The sequence below is a fragment of the Oculina patagonica genome, chromosome 6 (assembly GCF_052425735.1).
Source record: "Oculina patagonica isolate OP01 chromosome 6, crgOcupat, whole genome shotgun sequence".
In the NCBI taxonomy this organism is placed as follows: Eukaryota; Metazoa; Cnidaria; class Anthozoa; order Scleractinia; family Oculinidae; genus Oculina; species Oculina patagonica.
Genome location: NC_135763.1, coordinates 15,549,377 through 15,567,470, shown reverse-complemented (window position 1 = coordinate 15,567,470; position 18,094 = coordinate 15,549,377). Strand labels below are relative to the sequence as shown.

General features: G+C 39.0%; 1 protein-coding gene across 3 annotated transcripts in view; it reads right to left on the bottom strand.

Annotated features, from left to right (window-relative positions):
• Positions 1-18,094, bottom strand: part of LOC144655959 (uncharacterized) — a 77,512-nt gene that overhangs the window by 44,473 nt on the left and 14,945 nt on the right. For 2 of the 3 annotated variants that reach the window (XM_078516159.1, XM_078516158.1), the window contains exons 4-6: positions 14,510-14,612; positions 8,415-8,521; positions 1,195-1,294 (exon numbers count right to left, since the gene is read on the bottom strand). In XM_078516159.1, the coding sequence (XP_078372285.1) occupies positions 1,195-1,294; positions 8,415-8,521; positions 14,510-14,612 (310 nt within the window). Of the gene's footprint in view, positions 1-608; positions 721-1,194; positions 1,295-8,414; positions 8,522-14,509; positions 14,613-18,094 lie in introns of all 3 variants that reach the window. The other variant, XM_078516160.1, reaches the window with a different exon arrangement.

Here is an 18,094-nt window from a genome sequence, read left to right as displayed (position 1 = left end):
ATCAGTCACTATTTTCCAAGGGTCATTTTCAGAAACACTTCTTCATTTTAGGTGCTCTAAGAAAGTGAGTTTCTCCTCTGAATGGGTATATTGCAGGCAGCTGAGGCCACATAAACCCCTTTTTTCTCTCTTTACATTACATGGACGATCTCAGTCGCTTCCACACTGATGTTTTGGTTCATAGCTGCAATATTTGATATATTGCAGAGAGAGAACAATAGGATTTTCTTGGGTCAGTAATTATAACGCAAGGACAACTTTAATTTCCTAACCGCGTTTTTTGTCCAAGAAAGCATCATTCAAAATGAACAATGAAATAATTCAACTAATCTTGCATTGAATAGGGCAAACTACCGGTCAGTCACAAAGGCTGAGTGTTAAAATCGATATTTCTTGCTAGTAAGATGTAAAAACCTTGCACTAAGAATTAAAAAACACCAGTATCGCTTGGGTAATTCCATGCCCTCTCTCCTTTAAAGGCTTAATATTCTGCTAGTCTTTTGACAGCTCTGTTTATTAAAATATGATTACAACAGTTTATTTCCCGTCACGGAAGCTTAAATTCAAACTTTTCCAAGACATTGAACGCGGTTTATCGTTCCACCTACCAGTGGGGTCCTTAGTGGGAACAACCGTGGTAGTGGGTTTCTTAGTAGAGTGCCCTGAGGGAGTTATCAGACAGGCATTCGGACACGCGCATTTGTGCGTCAGCTTGAAAATCTGAAGAAAAAAATGACAAAACATAACTTTAAACATTTCCTAACTACAAATGTTTGAGATTGAGATTGCTGGTATGCATCCCGCCTAATAGCATTGTTGATCTTCTAGTCGAGCATTTTTGTTACGCTTCGGCGAAATAGCAAGACTAAACGAACACAATGTAGCTAACGAAGTGTAACTAAACTGCTGGTGGTAGTTAACAGTTCCTAAATGCACGGGAAATTTATAAAGTCAAAATGTGCTGATGATGTGATTCGAATATTGACGTTGATGGATAATAGTCACTTTCGACACTCCTTGAGAAAAACTTTCTCATAATCTCGTTTGCATAGTTTTCCCATCCCATAAACTAGCTAATTTTGGTAACTATAACTCAATTTGGTTATGTTTAACTAATTTGAAAGCGCTATGGCTTATGATTCGAATCAAAATGCGGTGTCGAAGTTTTAACCTTACCATTCTATCTTCACTTACAAATTCTCCAGCTTCACTAGTGTTCACCACGTCAAATATTGGTTGTTGGTTGGTTTGATTACAGTTCAGTAACACAGTGGTCTTTCCAATGTAGCCGTCACTAAAAAATACAATTCTCAAAGGCATTACCATACTATAACTTTTTCAAAGGATAGCGAAAAAGAGTGGTGGCCTGGAACGAGAGCATCAGCGCGAATGCTTATTGGATTAATTGAGTTATTTGGGGGGAAACAAACTGGTAAGTATGGCGAAACGAAATGCTTCGGGGAACGCTGTGGTGCAACGTCCCAAATTTTTCTGTCTGGAGAAAGAGAAAGAAAGACGGCAATTTTAAGCTCGGTAAAGTGATAAAGATGTATTTTTTGTTGTCACGAGCGTGGGACAACCAAGACATCATCTGTTCATTAAGGAAAACGAACCCGCGCATAACCGTCCAAATACCGGTCGGTAGCACTAACCACCTAACTACAGTGAGACCTGAGTCGAGCTAGGACATTTCAATTTGCGAGTCTTTGCTGCTTCCTTGCTGGTTCGCTTAACCAGGCGATCGGGACGATCATATGAGACCCCCCAGATCGCTTTTATACCAATTCCCCAAATAATCCCACAAACGATCGCGCGGATACTCTTGGTCCAGGCCATCGCTCTTTTTTAAAGTGAGCTGTAGTTCTGCCTTATATACAACACAGCCTACAAGTATTGCAAAAGCCCCGGACTGGGATGCTTTTTATCCGCAGGTTACAAGTCGCCTGGTACCCACCCGGTATAGAGGGGAACAGACAAGGACTGTAGGAGGAAAAAATGTCTTGCACGAAAACATAACACATCTTATTGTCTAAAATCATCTTACTATCTACATATTACTTTATAACAAACTTGCTATAACAAACTTGCTATAACAAACTTGCTCTCGATATAGAATGGAGCAAATGCGATTATCAAGCCAAGGCGATGGCGCAAATACAGGAACATACAGACACTGCACGTGGCGCTGCGAACAAGAAGCCAGAGAAGATAGGAAATTTAACAATCTCCTTTTATTTGACCACATATCGCATCTTAATCCAAGGAAACCATTGCGGTAAATGGTGTCGAGAAGTTTTTCCGTGCATAAAGGCGAACGTAGAGGAGGCAAGGCAAACCGAAGGTCCTGGCGACTCACACGAGACAATAGATGACCTTTTGGCAGAGTTAAATGCTTCAAACGGCTCTGATGAAGATGTCAAAGGTGACAACTCCACCGTCCCAGAACTTCACCCACAGCAACTGTCTCCCCAAACAAGTCGACGACGAAGTCTCCCAAGCACTCCACCTGGTCATCATGACCACAGAGTCATTGAAACCTTGAAGACTTCAATAGAAAAGGTTATTGCCGAAAATATTACCATCAAGGAGACGTTGCACAACATGACACTAAAGCTTCAAGAATTTGATTACGTTAACGACCGTATGCAGTCTCTAACAGCGGAACTAAACCAATCCAAGAACGAAGTTGAGAGATATCAAGAGATCATTAAAAAAGAACAAACACTGCGTGAATCGTTGGAAGGTCGATTGCAACACCATGAAAATCAGCATCGGGAGTTTCAAAACAAGATGACAGAACAGATACAACAATTGTACGCACGTGTTCGCGAATCGGAAGAAAGCTTCGAAAAAATCAAGAACGAAAATGACGAACTTCGCCACAACAATAGCATGCTACTAAAGAAAAATGAAGCTTTCTTGAAACGTGTCGAGGACATTGAAAAAGAAACGAATGTCATACAAGAAAGTTTATTTGATGGCGAGCTTGTAACTCGAAGCCATAATCAAAACCCAGACGACCGGAAATTGCAGTCTTTGCAGCAACCTCAAGTAGATGCAAATATTCAAGCTACAGGCCAAAATGAGCAAATGAAGAAAATTTTTAGAGAAGTCAAGCCTGTTGGAGACACTATCATCTTTGGTGATTCCAACACTAGAGGCCTGGATGGAAGAAGGCTAGCAATGGGCATCAGATCTCTAAGTGGCGCAACACTAGATTCAGCCATTGCATACATCAACAACGAGCCCATGCCAAATGAAGCTGTCAAACGTGTCATCTACCATTTAGGCACAAACAACATTCGCGATAACTCCACTGATGAAATTAAAACAAAGCTTAACACCTTAAAGATCAAGTCGGAAGATAAATTCCCGAACGCCATTATAGGCTTCTGTGAAATCCCCCCTAACCACCAAACGCCCAATCCAAAAATAACTGAAGTGAATGAATACATCAAGTCAATGGATTCAGCATTCCTTGAGGTAGAGGCGAAAGACCCCAGTTTCTTTACACGAGACGGGCTACACTACAACAAATCAGGCCTTGGACGTCTGGCTGCTTCAATGAAGAAATGGGCAAGAGAAAACGGCCATTCATTCGAAGCAACATACTCCAAACAACGCCGTCCGTGGAACCAACAAGACCGCAAAAGAGGACGAAATTCTCAGTGGAGGAAGGCAGATCCAACACAGCAATTAATCAACCTACTGCTCACAAGCCTTGGCAACCGGAAGCTGTAAGCCTTATCATGACCTTTAAAAACAACCAGCTAGATACTTTTCTGACACATATTTAGTTTTATTACATATTACCTATATCAGTAATAATATTCTGTTATTTCAGGGTATTTAATTTAATTTGTTGATCGTATTCTCAAAATGAACTCATTATGGTTAAATCAAAGTAATATTTTTAGTATAATTTCATGGAACATCCAAGGACTCAAAACCAGGCTAAAACCAACCAATCAAACCATTTCGAACACAAAATTAAATATCAAATCCGTTAAATCTAATATCTCAAAATTTGATATTATATGCTTACAAGAAACATGGGCAAAAGATGAGTCATTAACATTTCAAGATTACATAGTACATTCGACCGTGCGGAACTCGAAAAGTAAACGAGGTCAAGCGGGAGTATCTCTCTTGATAAAGAATAAACATTTAGACTACGTCTCCCATATCAAAAGTGCCTCTCCAAACATAATTTGGTGTCACCTAAAACGACAACTTTTTGCCATAAATTCTGACATTTATCTAGCGGCGGTTTATTTACCTCCACTTCAGTCTCAGCGCAAAGCAGGGGAGGACGTACTAAGCATTTTAGAACACGAAATACACAAGTATTCAAAACAGGGCAAAATTATCTTGCTTGGCGATCTCAATGCTAGGACCGGAACTTTAAATGACTTCATTGAAAACGATTGTCACGATTTCCTAGCAACTGCTGACACATATAATCTTGATAAAAATTGGCCCAAACGAAACAATGGAGATTATACCGTAAACAAATTGGGAGGCGAAATATTACGATTATGTATAGGAAATAAATTGAGAATATTGAACGGTAGAGTTACAGGAGATCTAGACGGCAAGCTAACATCATATCAGACCAACGGAGCAAGCACTGTTGATTACGGAATAGTCAGTGAAGATCTTCAAGACACAGTGCTAGGATTTCAAGTACAAGCTTTAACACCTTATTCTGATCACTGTCCAATTACTCTCAAATTAGCTTCCCGTAATCGCGATATTATAAACAACGCATCAAAAAATTCTCAAAGAAAAGAAACGTCTCCACAGAACAGTTTTACCAAGTTTCTTTGGAAGTTAGAATCCAAAGACAAATTTATTAGTGCACTATCGAGAATTGATATTCAAGACAAACTCCAATCCTTCAATACAGCACACCACAGTTCAATAGATGATGAGATTTCGCAGTTCAATCAGATACTCAAATCAGTTGCCAAACGTAGTCTTGTACCATCACGTAAAACGCGTAAATATACCAAGAAACACAAACCATGGTATGACAATACCTGCAGACAACTAAAGAAAAAGCTGCAGAAACTTGTAAAGGAAATTACCCCCACAGCTCCTCAATCACTGCGGCAAGAGTACTTTGCAGTCAAAAAGAAATATAAAAAGCTAGTAAAACAGATGCATAAAAGATATAAAAATCAACTTCTAAATGAAATAAACGCCTTAAATTCCAACCAAAGCGGCGACTTCTGGAAACTTATAAACAAAATCCGAAAAAATGAGACAGTCGAGGAAAGTTCTGATATCTCGTCAGAAGACTGGATAAAACACTTTCAAAACCTTTTGTATGACAAAGCTCAAGAATCGCACAGCGAGAACGTTACATCTCCAAACAATCCTGACCAAACAACAACTAAGACAGATGAAATTTTAGATGCGCCTATCACTGCAAAAGAAATTCATGATCAAATATCTAAACTCAAGAATAAAAAGGCATCCGGTACGGATGCTATCTTAAATGAAATGATCAAACACGGGCGTTATTACCTTATGCCTTCTCTAGAGAGAATATTTAACGACATAATTGAGAACGGAACCTTTCCAACTGAATGGAACATAGGTGTCATAAAACCAATATACAAACAAAAAGGTGATAAGAAATCTCCAGCAAATTACAGAGGAATCACTTTAACTAGCTGCTTAGGAAAACTGTTCACATCAATTTTGCAAAACAGATTGAATAAATTCATCGAACAACATGATGTTCTAAATCCTGAACAGTTTGGATTTAGACCAAACTCCAGAACTACTGACAGTTTATTTATTTTCCAGCAATTACTCCATAAATACACCAAACAACACAAGAAGCTTTACGTTGGTTTTATTGACTACGAAAAAGCTTTCGATAGTGTATGGCAATCTGGAATGATACATAAATTACAAACATACGGAATACAAGGGAAATTCTTGAATGTTATTAAATCCATGTATTCGTCTATTAGGAGTTGTGTTAAAATTAACCAAAACGCACTTACTGAACTATTTTCATGTAACAAAGGGATAAGGCAAGGTGATGGTCTAAGTCCAGTTTTATTTTCTTTATTTATGAATGATCTACCGCAATATCTTAAACAGAGCAAATCTCCAGGTGTGATGTTAGGAAATCGAACTATAAACTGCTTAATGTATGCAGATGATTTGTTAATAATCAGTCCTTCTCCCGAAGGGTTGCAACAATCGCTTAATGTAATTCATAGACACGCTCAGCAATGGAAGCTCAAAGTTAATACCAAAAAGTCGAACATAATCATATTCAGCGGTAACGGACAAAACAAAAATAATATAAATTTTAAATACGACAATGAATCTTTGCAAATTGTCGACAAACAGACATATTTAGGTATAGAAATGACCTCATCCGGTCGTTACACTTATGCAAGGGAAATTCTCAGCAAAAAAGCCACTAAGGTCCTCTCGATAATTAAACGATCCTTTTCTAACACGGATTCAGCAGCTATTGCGATTAAGAACAAACTTTTCAATGCCCTTGTTAAGCCCGTGTTACTTTATGCGTGCGAAATTTGGGGACCAGAACTATTGTCATATAAAACGCACTTCGATAAAAGCACAATTGAACAAGTCCACATCAAGTTCTGTAAACAAACGTTAAACGTCCCATGGTATACAGAAAACATTGCTTGCAGGGCAGAACTTGGGCGTTATCCTTTAATCATTGACATGAAAACGTCAATCTTCAGCTATTGGCAAAGACTGAAGTATTGTTGTAATAACGTTTTGTTAAGTGAGGCATTTCAATATGCAACAACATCTACAACATTTTTTGATGTTGCAACTAACGAAGAAATGCATCAAGAAACAGAACCGATAACCCGGCAACACATCAAGAACGGTCGATTAACCATGAGGAAAACCCTCAGAAATAAGTATTTACAAAACTGGCTGGGCACCCAGAATAGTTCATCGTCAACTTCAAGAGAAAAATTTACACACAAGGAAGTTAAAAAGAGCTATGAATTTGAGAATTACCTAACAACAGTTAAAAACCCAGCGCACAGAATAAGCCTGACAAAGCTTAGATTAGGATGTCATACATTACGAATACAGACTGGAAAGTATGAAAATAAAGGAGCATCAATCCCAGTAGAGCAAAGAACATGCTTGGTATGTAAACAAAATTGCGTAGAAGACGAAAAGCATTTTTTGATGTGTTGCCAGGGATTTACAACCATAAGACATGAATTATGTTCTCACATTTCTAAGGTTGATGTAAGGTACATATATTTAAGTGAGAACGAGAGGATTAAGTACCTACTTAGAGCTGACAATGAACATACATCAAAAGTAGTAGGTAAATATATACATTCAATGTTTCAAAAAAGGAAAGAGCTTCTTAACTTACAAACACAATGAACATTATAATTTATTTAATTTTTACATATATTGACATTATGAATTGTATAAGAATCAAATTTTTGTTATTTCTTAAATGTATTAGTAAATGTTAAAACCTTTGTTGTAAACAGACCAATACCTCCCTTTGGAGAGTAAGGCGCAATAAAGATATACTATTACTATTACTAATTGGCAATCAAGCCTGTCATGGCATCGACATTCATTTTAACGATTGCTTAATAATGAACTATATATATATATGTATAGTACTGCTAATGATTTATTCTCCCACCTGAGGACCATTCGGATTGCAAATTAAGATTGTTTTTTCGATAAATGGAACAGATAGTTGAGAAATTTGCAGTGACAGAACCTGTGATACTTATCGCAAACGTGATAACAAACTTGTAAACAACCCATACGTTTGGCTTGCTGATCCCGACGTCGTGCACTTGCCTTTTTGTGTTTTCATGTTCGCACCCGAAAAATGAAATCATTAACTTCATGACCTGTTTAAATGATTTCGAAATGAAACACAACGCGCAAACATGTTATTGTGCCCATCAATGGGCATATCGGTAATTTCAACGAGCAATTTGACCGTAGGGCTGCTTCTATATTACGTTTGTTTTGCTCTGACTTCAAACTGTGGCCCCGTATGCGGTTTCATCTCGAAACGAAATTCGTTTTGTGTTTACATGATACCAGAATGAAATGTCATTCCAGAACAAAAAATTCATTCTGTAATGAAAACCAGAATGAACTCATTCCGGAATGACTTGACTTTCGTCCCGGTATCATGTAAACAAAACAAAGAAATATATGGGCATGGAATGAACTCGTTCCGGAACGAAAGTCATTCCGGAATCATGTAAACAGGCCCTTAGATTGTCTAGATAGTTCCTACCATTTTTATTGTACAAAACAAACTTGTCGCTCAAGCCACCCTGTAGTTATTAAGAAAACGTCACAAAAAGGAGTCAAGTTTAAATCCCTTGGCAAATAAAAGTACTTACCCAGTATACTGTAGCATTGGCATCATATGTTTATCATTGAAATCACATCTTACTTTGCTTTGTTCAGCTATTTTATGGTACATTTGATTTTTAACCCACTGACACATCTGAAAAATTAAGATTTGAAAATCCAACTGAATCAACGTTAAGACGAAATACACTCTTTCTTAAAATAATTAATAAGAGTTTATTTTATAAGAATATCAAGGCTGAAATTTGCGAAATTTTACGAGCATTTTAAGAGTAACCCCGAGGCTGAGATTGTGAAAAAAATATTTATTTTTTGTGTTGAAAATTTAAACATACGATATATTTATGTTATAACTATATCGAGACCGGGCTTTTTTTGGTCTTTTTAGACCGGGGGGGGGGGGGCGGATTCCCCCCCTCCGTAACTTCCAGAATATTTAAGCAAAGTCGCAAAGTCGCAAAGTTTGGCAGCGTTTGGTTGAATATTGAAAAAGTTATAAGCGTTCAAAGGCAGCGCAGGCACTTTCCGTCCCCCGGTCTGGGTAGGGTTAAAATAAACCGTATAAAATTCTTCCTTTCTCTAAACGACAAAACTAGCCGACAAAGCGCAAAAGCCTGTACTAGCCAAATGTTTGATGCTAATGACATTTCGATGAACGATACATGTTATGTATATTCGATACATATGTATGGTAAACAGCACAAACGAAAATGTCGTACGCTATAATCTAATAATGATCATGATGATGATGATGACGATGATGATGATGATGATGATGGCTTATAGAAATATAGAAACACGAATTCCAACCAATTTTAACATTGATAATGTGATCGCTTCGAATTCTCTGTTCACTCTAACTATAGTTAGAAAATGTACACCTTGGTGATCCAAAACAATACAGACTAACTAAACTAAAGCCCAAGCAGGGTTTATTGGTTAGTCTTAAGTTTTCAAACGAACAACCAATCAGAATGTGACAATTCTTTTCGCACGTGCAAGATAAACATAAATATAAAAAATAAAGCGTGAAGCGACGGGAAAAAGAAAAACAACATGCCAAGAAATTACATATAACCAATGTAAGCAAAAATAAAGCTTGAATTCTTTGGCGTCTAGCTATAGCACACGTTAAAAGTTTTACCTTTTTAATTTCAGTTTTGGTGGTTACGTCAGTAAGCACTTATGCCAGCTGGTATGTTATTAAGTCCGTAAGATTTTTCATGGGGATAACTTCTGACCGTCACGTTGTCAGAACTCTTCTTTAGTGGAAGAAGAAGTGCTGAGCCCGAAACATATGTAAGATTAATTTTTTGTCGAAAGGGACTTAAAGCTGATTTCCAGTCCGTACTGCGCAGACTCGGGGTTTGTTTTCGTTTTGGTTTTGAATTCGTTGAAACGTTACACTTCGGTGACAGCATACATGAAGTTTTTTAGTCCGCCATTACAGTTCGTTTCCTTCAAGAATTTCCGATGAGCTGAAACGTCGGTTTGAAATAGCGTCAAGGTTCCTCTACTCGATATTGGTTGTTCTGCAAGGATATCTGGCGTTAATAATGAAGAAAAAGGTAAGTTTGTCGCGGAATTTTTAGTTTTGCTTGTAAACATTTCTTCGTGTTGGGCTCACATAAACATTGCAGCCGAGATTGCGCAGTACGGACTTGAATTCATCTTTAATACTCATTTAGTAAGAACCTTATTTTTATTTTTTTTTAGTCTTACAAGTACCACGCAGTACGCGGATTTTTTTATTTTTACCACGTTGTCAGAACGTATACGACATTGCAGGCTCGTTTTCCCATGTCCTTTTATACTCACGCATGAAACAAAGAAAATGGCGTCTGTTGTAGGTTCTTTCGAGGCAATGTTTTTTTGTCCGTTAACGATTAAAAGAAAGTTTTTTGAAGTCTAGAATTCAAGGAAATGAATCTGGAGAATACTCAACGGCAGAAACAAGTGGAAATCGAGGTCTTTAAGTCTTCGTTTCCGCGTCGTTTCAGTCAAGGAAGGAAATTCGCAATCTGACACAGACGAAACTTTACCCAAACTACGAACTTGAAATGGAGTTCTCAGAACTTGCACGCTCAGCTAAATGCAATAATTGCACTAGACACTTAGAAAAAGACAATAAGAAAAAAAGAAAATGTTACACGGACCAAAAAAAAGGAAGGCGCTGGGTTTGAACCCGGGCTCGCACGCATCAGGGGCAACCACGCTAACCGCTAGGCTATCAGTTCACTCGAATTAATTGTCTCTCAATTTTAAGTTGTGACTATGTTTCTCATACAAATTAAAAGAGCTTTTAACCAACAGGCTTACTTGAGTGCATTGAAGGTTAACTGAAATGAAGAACCCGCAAAACGTATTTTTTTAAGTTTTTTTGACATATTTTCAATGTTTGTAACGTATTTTTTGTCCAAATCGCAAAAATAAAACACCAGTAAATACTGTCTCGTCAAAACTGCGAAATTTAACACCTGCGGAATTAAGTATCAATAAAGTACTCTCCAATAAACCTAAATATACAACTCCTCTCTTATCATTGTCGTTTTTATTTACTACAGAGACCTAACCACATGTCCTCTTAGAAGGCTTTTGCTGTTGAGCTTTTGCCGGTCAAATTTTATACATTTAACGGATCAACAAAAAGGGCTGCCATGAACTAGTTTTAATTCGAAATTAGCCAAAAGCTAATCAGAACTAGGTGTAGTTAATTGTATTGTTGTGACCGCAAAGTCGACCGAAAGTACTAATTACAGTTAAGTATGACGTCATGCAACTTTTGTTGTATGTATAGCATTTTTTCATTCCCTTATGCTTTTGAAATGCTGTAACGTTTTTAGCCATGGGAAGTCTTAGTTGTTGCTGTCATTTTTATAGCTCATAGAAGTATTGGTTAAGTAAATTAAGAATTGTCAGCTGTAAAATAATTTTTTGCCCTCCTCAAATCCAGTTACCGAAAATTAGTCATTACCTTTTTTGGAAGCATTTGTACCAAGACACAGGAAACCCAAAATAATTTACCTGCCAGTATGTCCCTGTCTTTCTGCTCCGAATGGGGTCACCACCTTATCGTGGTGGAGCGGTTTGTGTGTCTCAATGACCCCTAGAGCTATGTCGGCTGGAGTCTTGTACTCCTGGTAGGGCCACCCATACTGAACAGGTTGAAGGGTAGAGACCAGACAAAGAGTGACCCCCTGGTCCTCCAGGTTGGGGGTTGGGTGTAGGGTTAACAACCCCACCCCATAAAAAAAAAAAAACAGATTTGTCACAGAAACCAGAAACGTGGACAATGATACAACACTAGCTAGGGGTGTCACTGCTGGGGCTGCAATGACTCTGTTGGGTCAAAGCCAGCGGGAAGCCCAAAGGCCGATGAGCCCCATGGTAGCCCGCAAACGACAGACGACCATCGGTTGCTGGAATGTGAGGACCATGGCAGAAACAACACGCACAGGGCAGGTAGCCAAGGAGATGTTGGACTATGGAATTGAGTGTTAGGAATAAGTGAGGCCAGATGGAAAGGGATGGGATCAGTAACCCTACAGAATGGTGAGACAGTGGTGTACTCAGGAGATGACGAGGTGCACCAGGGAGGAGTAGCCATCACGATGAGTGCGAAAGCAAAGAGAGCCTTGTTGGAATGGACGCCGATTAGCAAAAGAATCATCACAGCACGATTCTACTCAAAATACAAAAAGATGACAGTGATACAAGCTTATGCACCAACAAATGATACGGTGGACGAGGAAAAAGATGAATTTTACAATCAGCTGCAGGACACTGTTTCAAGCTGCAACAGACATGATATGATTGCGGTGATGGGCGATATGAGTGCCAAAGTGGGAAACAACAACACTAACAGGGAGGAGGTTATGGGGAGGTTTGGCATTGGAGTCATGAATGACAATGGGAAGAGGTTATGTGACTTTGGTAGTGCAAACGGATTAGTCATCACTGGTACAATATTCCCACACAAAGGGATCCATAAGCTGACCTGGAGGTCACCAGATGGGAGGACAGTAAACCAGATTGACCGTGTCTTAGTGAATGGATGCATGAGAATATCAATCCTGGACACCAGAGTAATGAGAGGAGCAGACATATACAGTGACCACTACCTTGTGAGAACCAGAATAGTATTATATTGAAGTTGGCAAGGACTAAGGGGGAAAAGATAGCAAGGGAACGGTTTGACGTATGCAAGCTGCAAAGTGAAGAGATCAGGAGGGGATATAACATTGAAATGAGGAACAGATTTGAAGCCCTAGGAGATATAGAGGATCCGAAGGAAGAGCACGATCTGATATTGGCAACGTATAGGGATGCTGCAAAGGAAGTTATCCGGAGATCTAAAAAGCAGAGCAAACCATGGATAGGTGACAAAACGTGGGAAAAGATCAAGGAGAGGAAAGAGGCAAAACTGAAAATGGAGGGTGCTAGGTCTGAACGACTAAAACAGAGAAGGAGAGAGGAATATGATGCGACGAACACGGAAGTGAAGAGGAGTGCTAAGGAGGATAAGAGGAATTAGATAGAAAAGAGGGCTGCAGCAGCAGAAAAGGCCGCTGGGAATGGTAGAAATAAGGAACTATACAGCATAAGCAAGACAATAGCTGGAAAACGCAGGAGACAAGAAGTAGGCGTGAAAGACAAACAGGGAGTGCTTAAGACAGAAATGCAAGAGAGGCTGCAGGGATGAGTAGAGCACTGTAGAGAGGACCCAGTGAATCCTGTGGAAGACGATGAGATAGAGAAGCCTGACGAGATCGGGGAGATAGATTTAGGAAGTTGGCGATTACAAGAGGTTAAGGACGCACTAAAGGGGACAAAGCCAGGGAAAGCGCCTGGAGTAGATAAAGTGGTCCTAGAGTTATTGAGAGCGGACATGGAAGACACATAGATTGACTAGATGCTATAATCGGCTTTGGGAGACCGAGAGGAGGCCGGAAATGTGCAAGAAGGTTCTGGTTATTAAGATATTTAAGAAAGGTGATTTGCGGGATTGTAACAACTGGAGAGGAGTGACCGTACTACCCGTCATTAGCAAGATATTCTGTAGGATGCTGCTAGAGAGGATCAAGAGAGGTGTAGACAAGAAGCTTTGAAAGGAGCAGGCTGGGTTTAGATCAAATAGAAGTACAACTGAACAGATCTTTATAGTAAGAAACATCTTGGAGCAGGCAAATGAGCAGAGGACGGGTCTGTACGTGCACTTTGTGGATTTTGAAAAAGCCTTTGATTCGCTACACAGACAAAGCCTATGGAACATCATCAAAAGCTATGGGATACCACGCAAGATGGTGAGAGATAAGATGCTAGGTACGGCGAAGAAGGTGGAACTGGTTGGGACACATACTCAGGAGAGAAGGTGCGAATGACTGCTTAAAAGCATTGGGATGGACACCAGAAGGCCGAAGAGCGAGAGGGAGGCCAAAGACAACTTGGAGAAGGACGGTGGAGAAGGAAAGAAACAAGTCGGGGTGGGCAATCTGGGAAGTAGCCAAAGCGGTGGCACGGAACAGGGAGTGTTGGTCAGAAAGCATGACGGCCTTATGCGCCTACTGGCGCGACGAGACTTGTTGATGATGTCCCTGTCTTTCTTTAGTCGTTTTCGAAGGGATTTCACAACCAAAATGCGTGCGATTTCAAGAATACAATAATACGTGTGGAGTCTGCACGTTGTGGAGTCTAACTTTTGTTAATGAGCAACCGTTAAAATTGTAACATTAAAACCCGAGATTCGTTTCCGTGGGAATTAATTAAATTGTAACTCAAGTGTAGACTCCAGTTTCAGACGCGCATGAAAAAACATTGCAAGTTTCTCCAAATCTCAGTTTGTAGGTCGAATATTGGGCTTGGTCTGATAAGCTACCCGAGAGGGCACGGTGTTACTGTCTTGTCCGCTCGTGATTGCCTGCTGTGTCCCGCAGCTAAAATGGCATTCTTTATGCCTTTAAGTTAATCATTTAGTGACAACGCTTATTCGATCAAGAACGCAGGATATTGGGCAGGGTCCTTTTTTGCGTGTTTGAGAACCGCGACTGCGTTTCGAATCATATACAATCAAGTTGTCCCCATGCTTGACAATAATTTGAGCACCTCATTACCCGGACGTACTTACCGCCATGTCATCTTGACAGTCACCAAACGGTGGTGCGGGTACAAAGTGAAATGACCTGCAAGGGTTGTAGCTGTACGTATATCCCTGATATTGTTTCGTAAATCTGTCAAGGAAACAACAGCTAAGAAAAAATCGCGAATGCGCATCGCGTATCCTGTTCACATGATTAGTTATTACTTACATAGTTATATACCGCGTTTACCAATAATGACAGTCACCAAACACTTTAAAGTTACACAGGTTTATAATAAGCTCGTACTTGTGGTTTAATTATTAGAGCATTCGAACAAACTATACTCTATCAAACTTTAGTATAAATCTACCAGCGTTCTATCACGAATGCTGTTCTCTGATTGGCCACGCTACTCACTATCTATTTAACAAATAGATTCCATTTTGCCGTGCGTCTGTTCAGTTATAGATCCGAGATGACGTCAAAATGTGGTATGAACAAAAGAAGTGGCTGTTCATACCACATTTTGACGTCTTCTGTGATCTATAACTGAACAGACCCACGGCAAAATGGAATCTATTTGTTTTATATAATAACACAAGACTTCAGCACACTTCAGTGTGAGCAATGCCGCCGTACCGATGAGGTAAGTTGTTTTGATTTCACTATTAAGTTTTCGTTAACACGAAGCACTGTTAATCCGATTGAATAAACAGAAAAATGGTCAATTGAAAGTCAATGAAAAAACTAACCTTTATTCCGATTTGGAAAGTTGTTCAAATCTGTAAGCATTAACCGAAGCGTTCAACCGCAATTCGATTGTTTCCCGTGGCGTCGTCCAACTGTACAACATCGGTCAAACTTTCATACAGATTTCGGATAATTTCTCGAATAATTCACTGTCTTCTTCAAGCTTGTTTCGCCCAGTTAAATGCTTCGAAAGGTGAACGATGCTTGGCGTATTGTTTCTCACTGAAGATTTTTAATTAAGCTGAACTTTTTTGCTTTGTTGTGGCCCCGCAAGTTTGAAAAACTTTGCCGACAACTCTTATTTGGACTATGAACTCTGATCACGCGCGCGAGTCACACCACCGCGTGACGTCATCTATGTGTCTGTACTCTAATAGATCATAAGTAAGAACCAATCAAAATGCGCGTAGAATTCAGGTTATTATATAATCTGTTTTATATATACACACTATACACACTGAAGTGTGCTGAAGTCTTGTGTTATTATATAAAACAAATGGATTCCACTTCTTCCGTTCATACCACATTTTGACGTCATCTGTGATCTATAACTGAACAGACGCACGGCAAAATGGAATCTATTTGTTAAGTAGAAGGTGAGTAGCGAAACAGCGTGCGGTTGTCAACAGAATGGTCGCCGCTTTTTCGCTTTTAAATTGACCGTAAAGAAGGACTTGCATTATTTACTATTCCAGGCGATGTTGGAGAAGATAAAGAGTGTACCGAAATATGAAATGAAGATTTTACACGGTAAGAAAAGCAATTAATATTCATTTACGCTTTTAAAAGCGGGCGAATCTATAATTTTATAACATTCAGAGATGCGTTTCACCGACACATTTTGTGGAAATAAAGTTTAAAATGTCTTTGTAAACTAACACAGTTTCATCGTCCCATCGGGGATCAGTAAAAGAAAGGCTAAACAGATTCGACCTGCAAGTTTTTTTATGCATCAATAAGACTTAAATAAAACAACAAAATTGAAAGCGAATTCAAGGTTGCGGGCGACTCGATTAACTTTTCATAAATTTCTTATCGTTCACGTTTCCTACATTTAAAACAACTTGACTTTAAATTTTCATTTTACAATGAAAATCTGGCTTTTAGTTCAATTTCGAGCAAGCGACGGTTTAAATAAATCGTGAACTGAATGAAATGCAAAGAAACAGTGCAATGTGGTTTCTTCCTTGCGAACTGTATCACCCATAAATGTAATAAAAACCATAAATGTAATACCAACCATAAATGTAATAAAAATTGACCATAAATGTAATACTAACCATAAATGTAATAACTTTTAACCACAAATGTAATAAATCCACTAACCATAAATGTAATAAAATTTGCCCATAAATGTAACAAACTGAACAACCATAAATGTAATAAGGCTTAACCATAAATGTAATAAACTGGCTACGACTTTCAAGTAAGGGACCACAAACTTATCATTCTCTTTGTGCACTTCTTACTTCAGGATACGGGACTCGTTCATCAAGTTAGTATTTTAGCCTAGAGACCAAAACCCAAGAAGCTATAATTATGGTCTGCGAACATTTAGAAAGTACCCAAAGTATGATTAAAAAGTCTATATACCAGAGCGTTTGAAGTACTGGGGGTTTATGACATTCCATCCATTTGAAGGAGCTTACAGTTATCTTTGAATCAAGACGAATTCAGTCAAACATCACAGTACAAGGAATACGCCTGTTTATTTTTTTATATTTTTCCATATATCCTCCCAGATTTGCAAAATTGTGCTATCCGCTTACGCTCGTCTATGCGTCCGTGCTGACTTTATTCGGCCTTCAAGCCAATGTCACGCAAGGTGGTAGAATGGACAAGGTGGGGGGGGGGGGGGGGAGTTTCGTATTGGAAACAGAATAATCAACAGAGATAGAGCCTCGGGCTAGAACTGTTGACTTACACGTTGTTGGGTGGGGCAGGTGGTCAAAGTTCTAGACTATTGTAGTACTGGTACGGTTTTAAAAACAAAGAAGCTATGTTAGACATCCCCTGAGGCACATGGGCAATACAAGGGTAAAATACTAAACAACATTCTATAGAACAAAACTCGTTTTATTACAACGTTAACACAATAGCGGCAACTTAATAATCAAAGAAATGGTGTAAAGAGTCAGGTTTGCACTGCAATCATAAACCTGTTATTGATGATTGCGAATGATTAAAACAACTTTAACATATGTGGAAACTGAACAGTCTTTTACATTTCCTAAAGTGCTTCCGTTCTATGTCCCAGACCATCCAAGGCAAGAAGCTTTCAATAGTATCTAATGTATAAGAACCTATTTCTTTCCTCTTTTCCAAAAGATGGCTGTTACGTACATCCATGTTCCAACGCCCATGAAAAGAAGATTTATCCAAGCATTTATCCACTGAGGACTGTTTATGGTTTCTTTTAAAGCCAACACAAGCCCACTACCTCTTCCATACTGCTTTAGAATCTGTCTCATGCTGTGGAGACCGGGATACATGTCTCTGTTGGCGCTTATTTTTGGTAGCCTTGTAATGTATCGAGAAACTAAATTTTTGAATTTGGTCGATGTGTGACCTAGAGCATCATATGTATCGACAATTGTTCGGTTATGGCCTGTCATGGATAGATTAACTATCATATCAAGGATCTCCTCTGGCAGCGATTCCAGTGTCAGTTCCTCCGCAACTTCTTCTTCATGTTGTTCTTCTTGTCGTTGTCCTTGGTGTTGTTGTTGTTGTTCTTCACCGCGTTTGTCAGAGCTTGTAATGTTTTGTTCGTCGTTAGAAAGTACTACATCATCTTCAATGCCATATTCATAATCGTTGTGTTCATGTTCATTTTCTTCGCCATCTTCAAGATTGTTTTCGTTTGCTTTTATTTTTTCGGA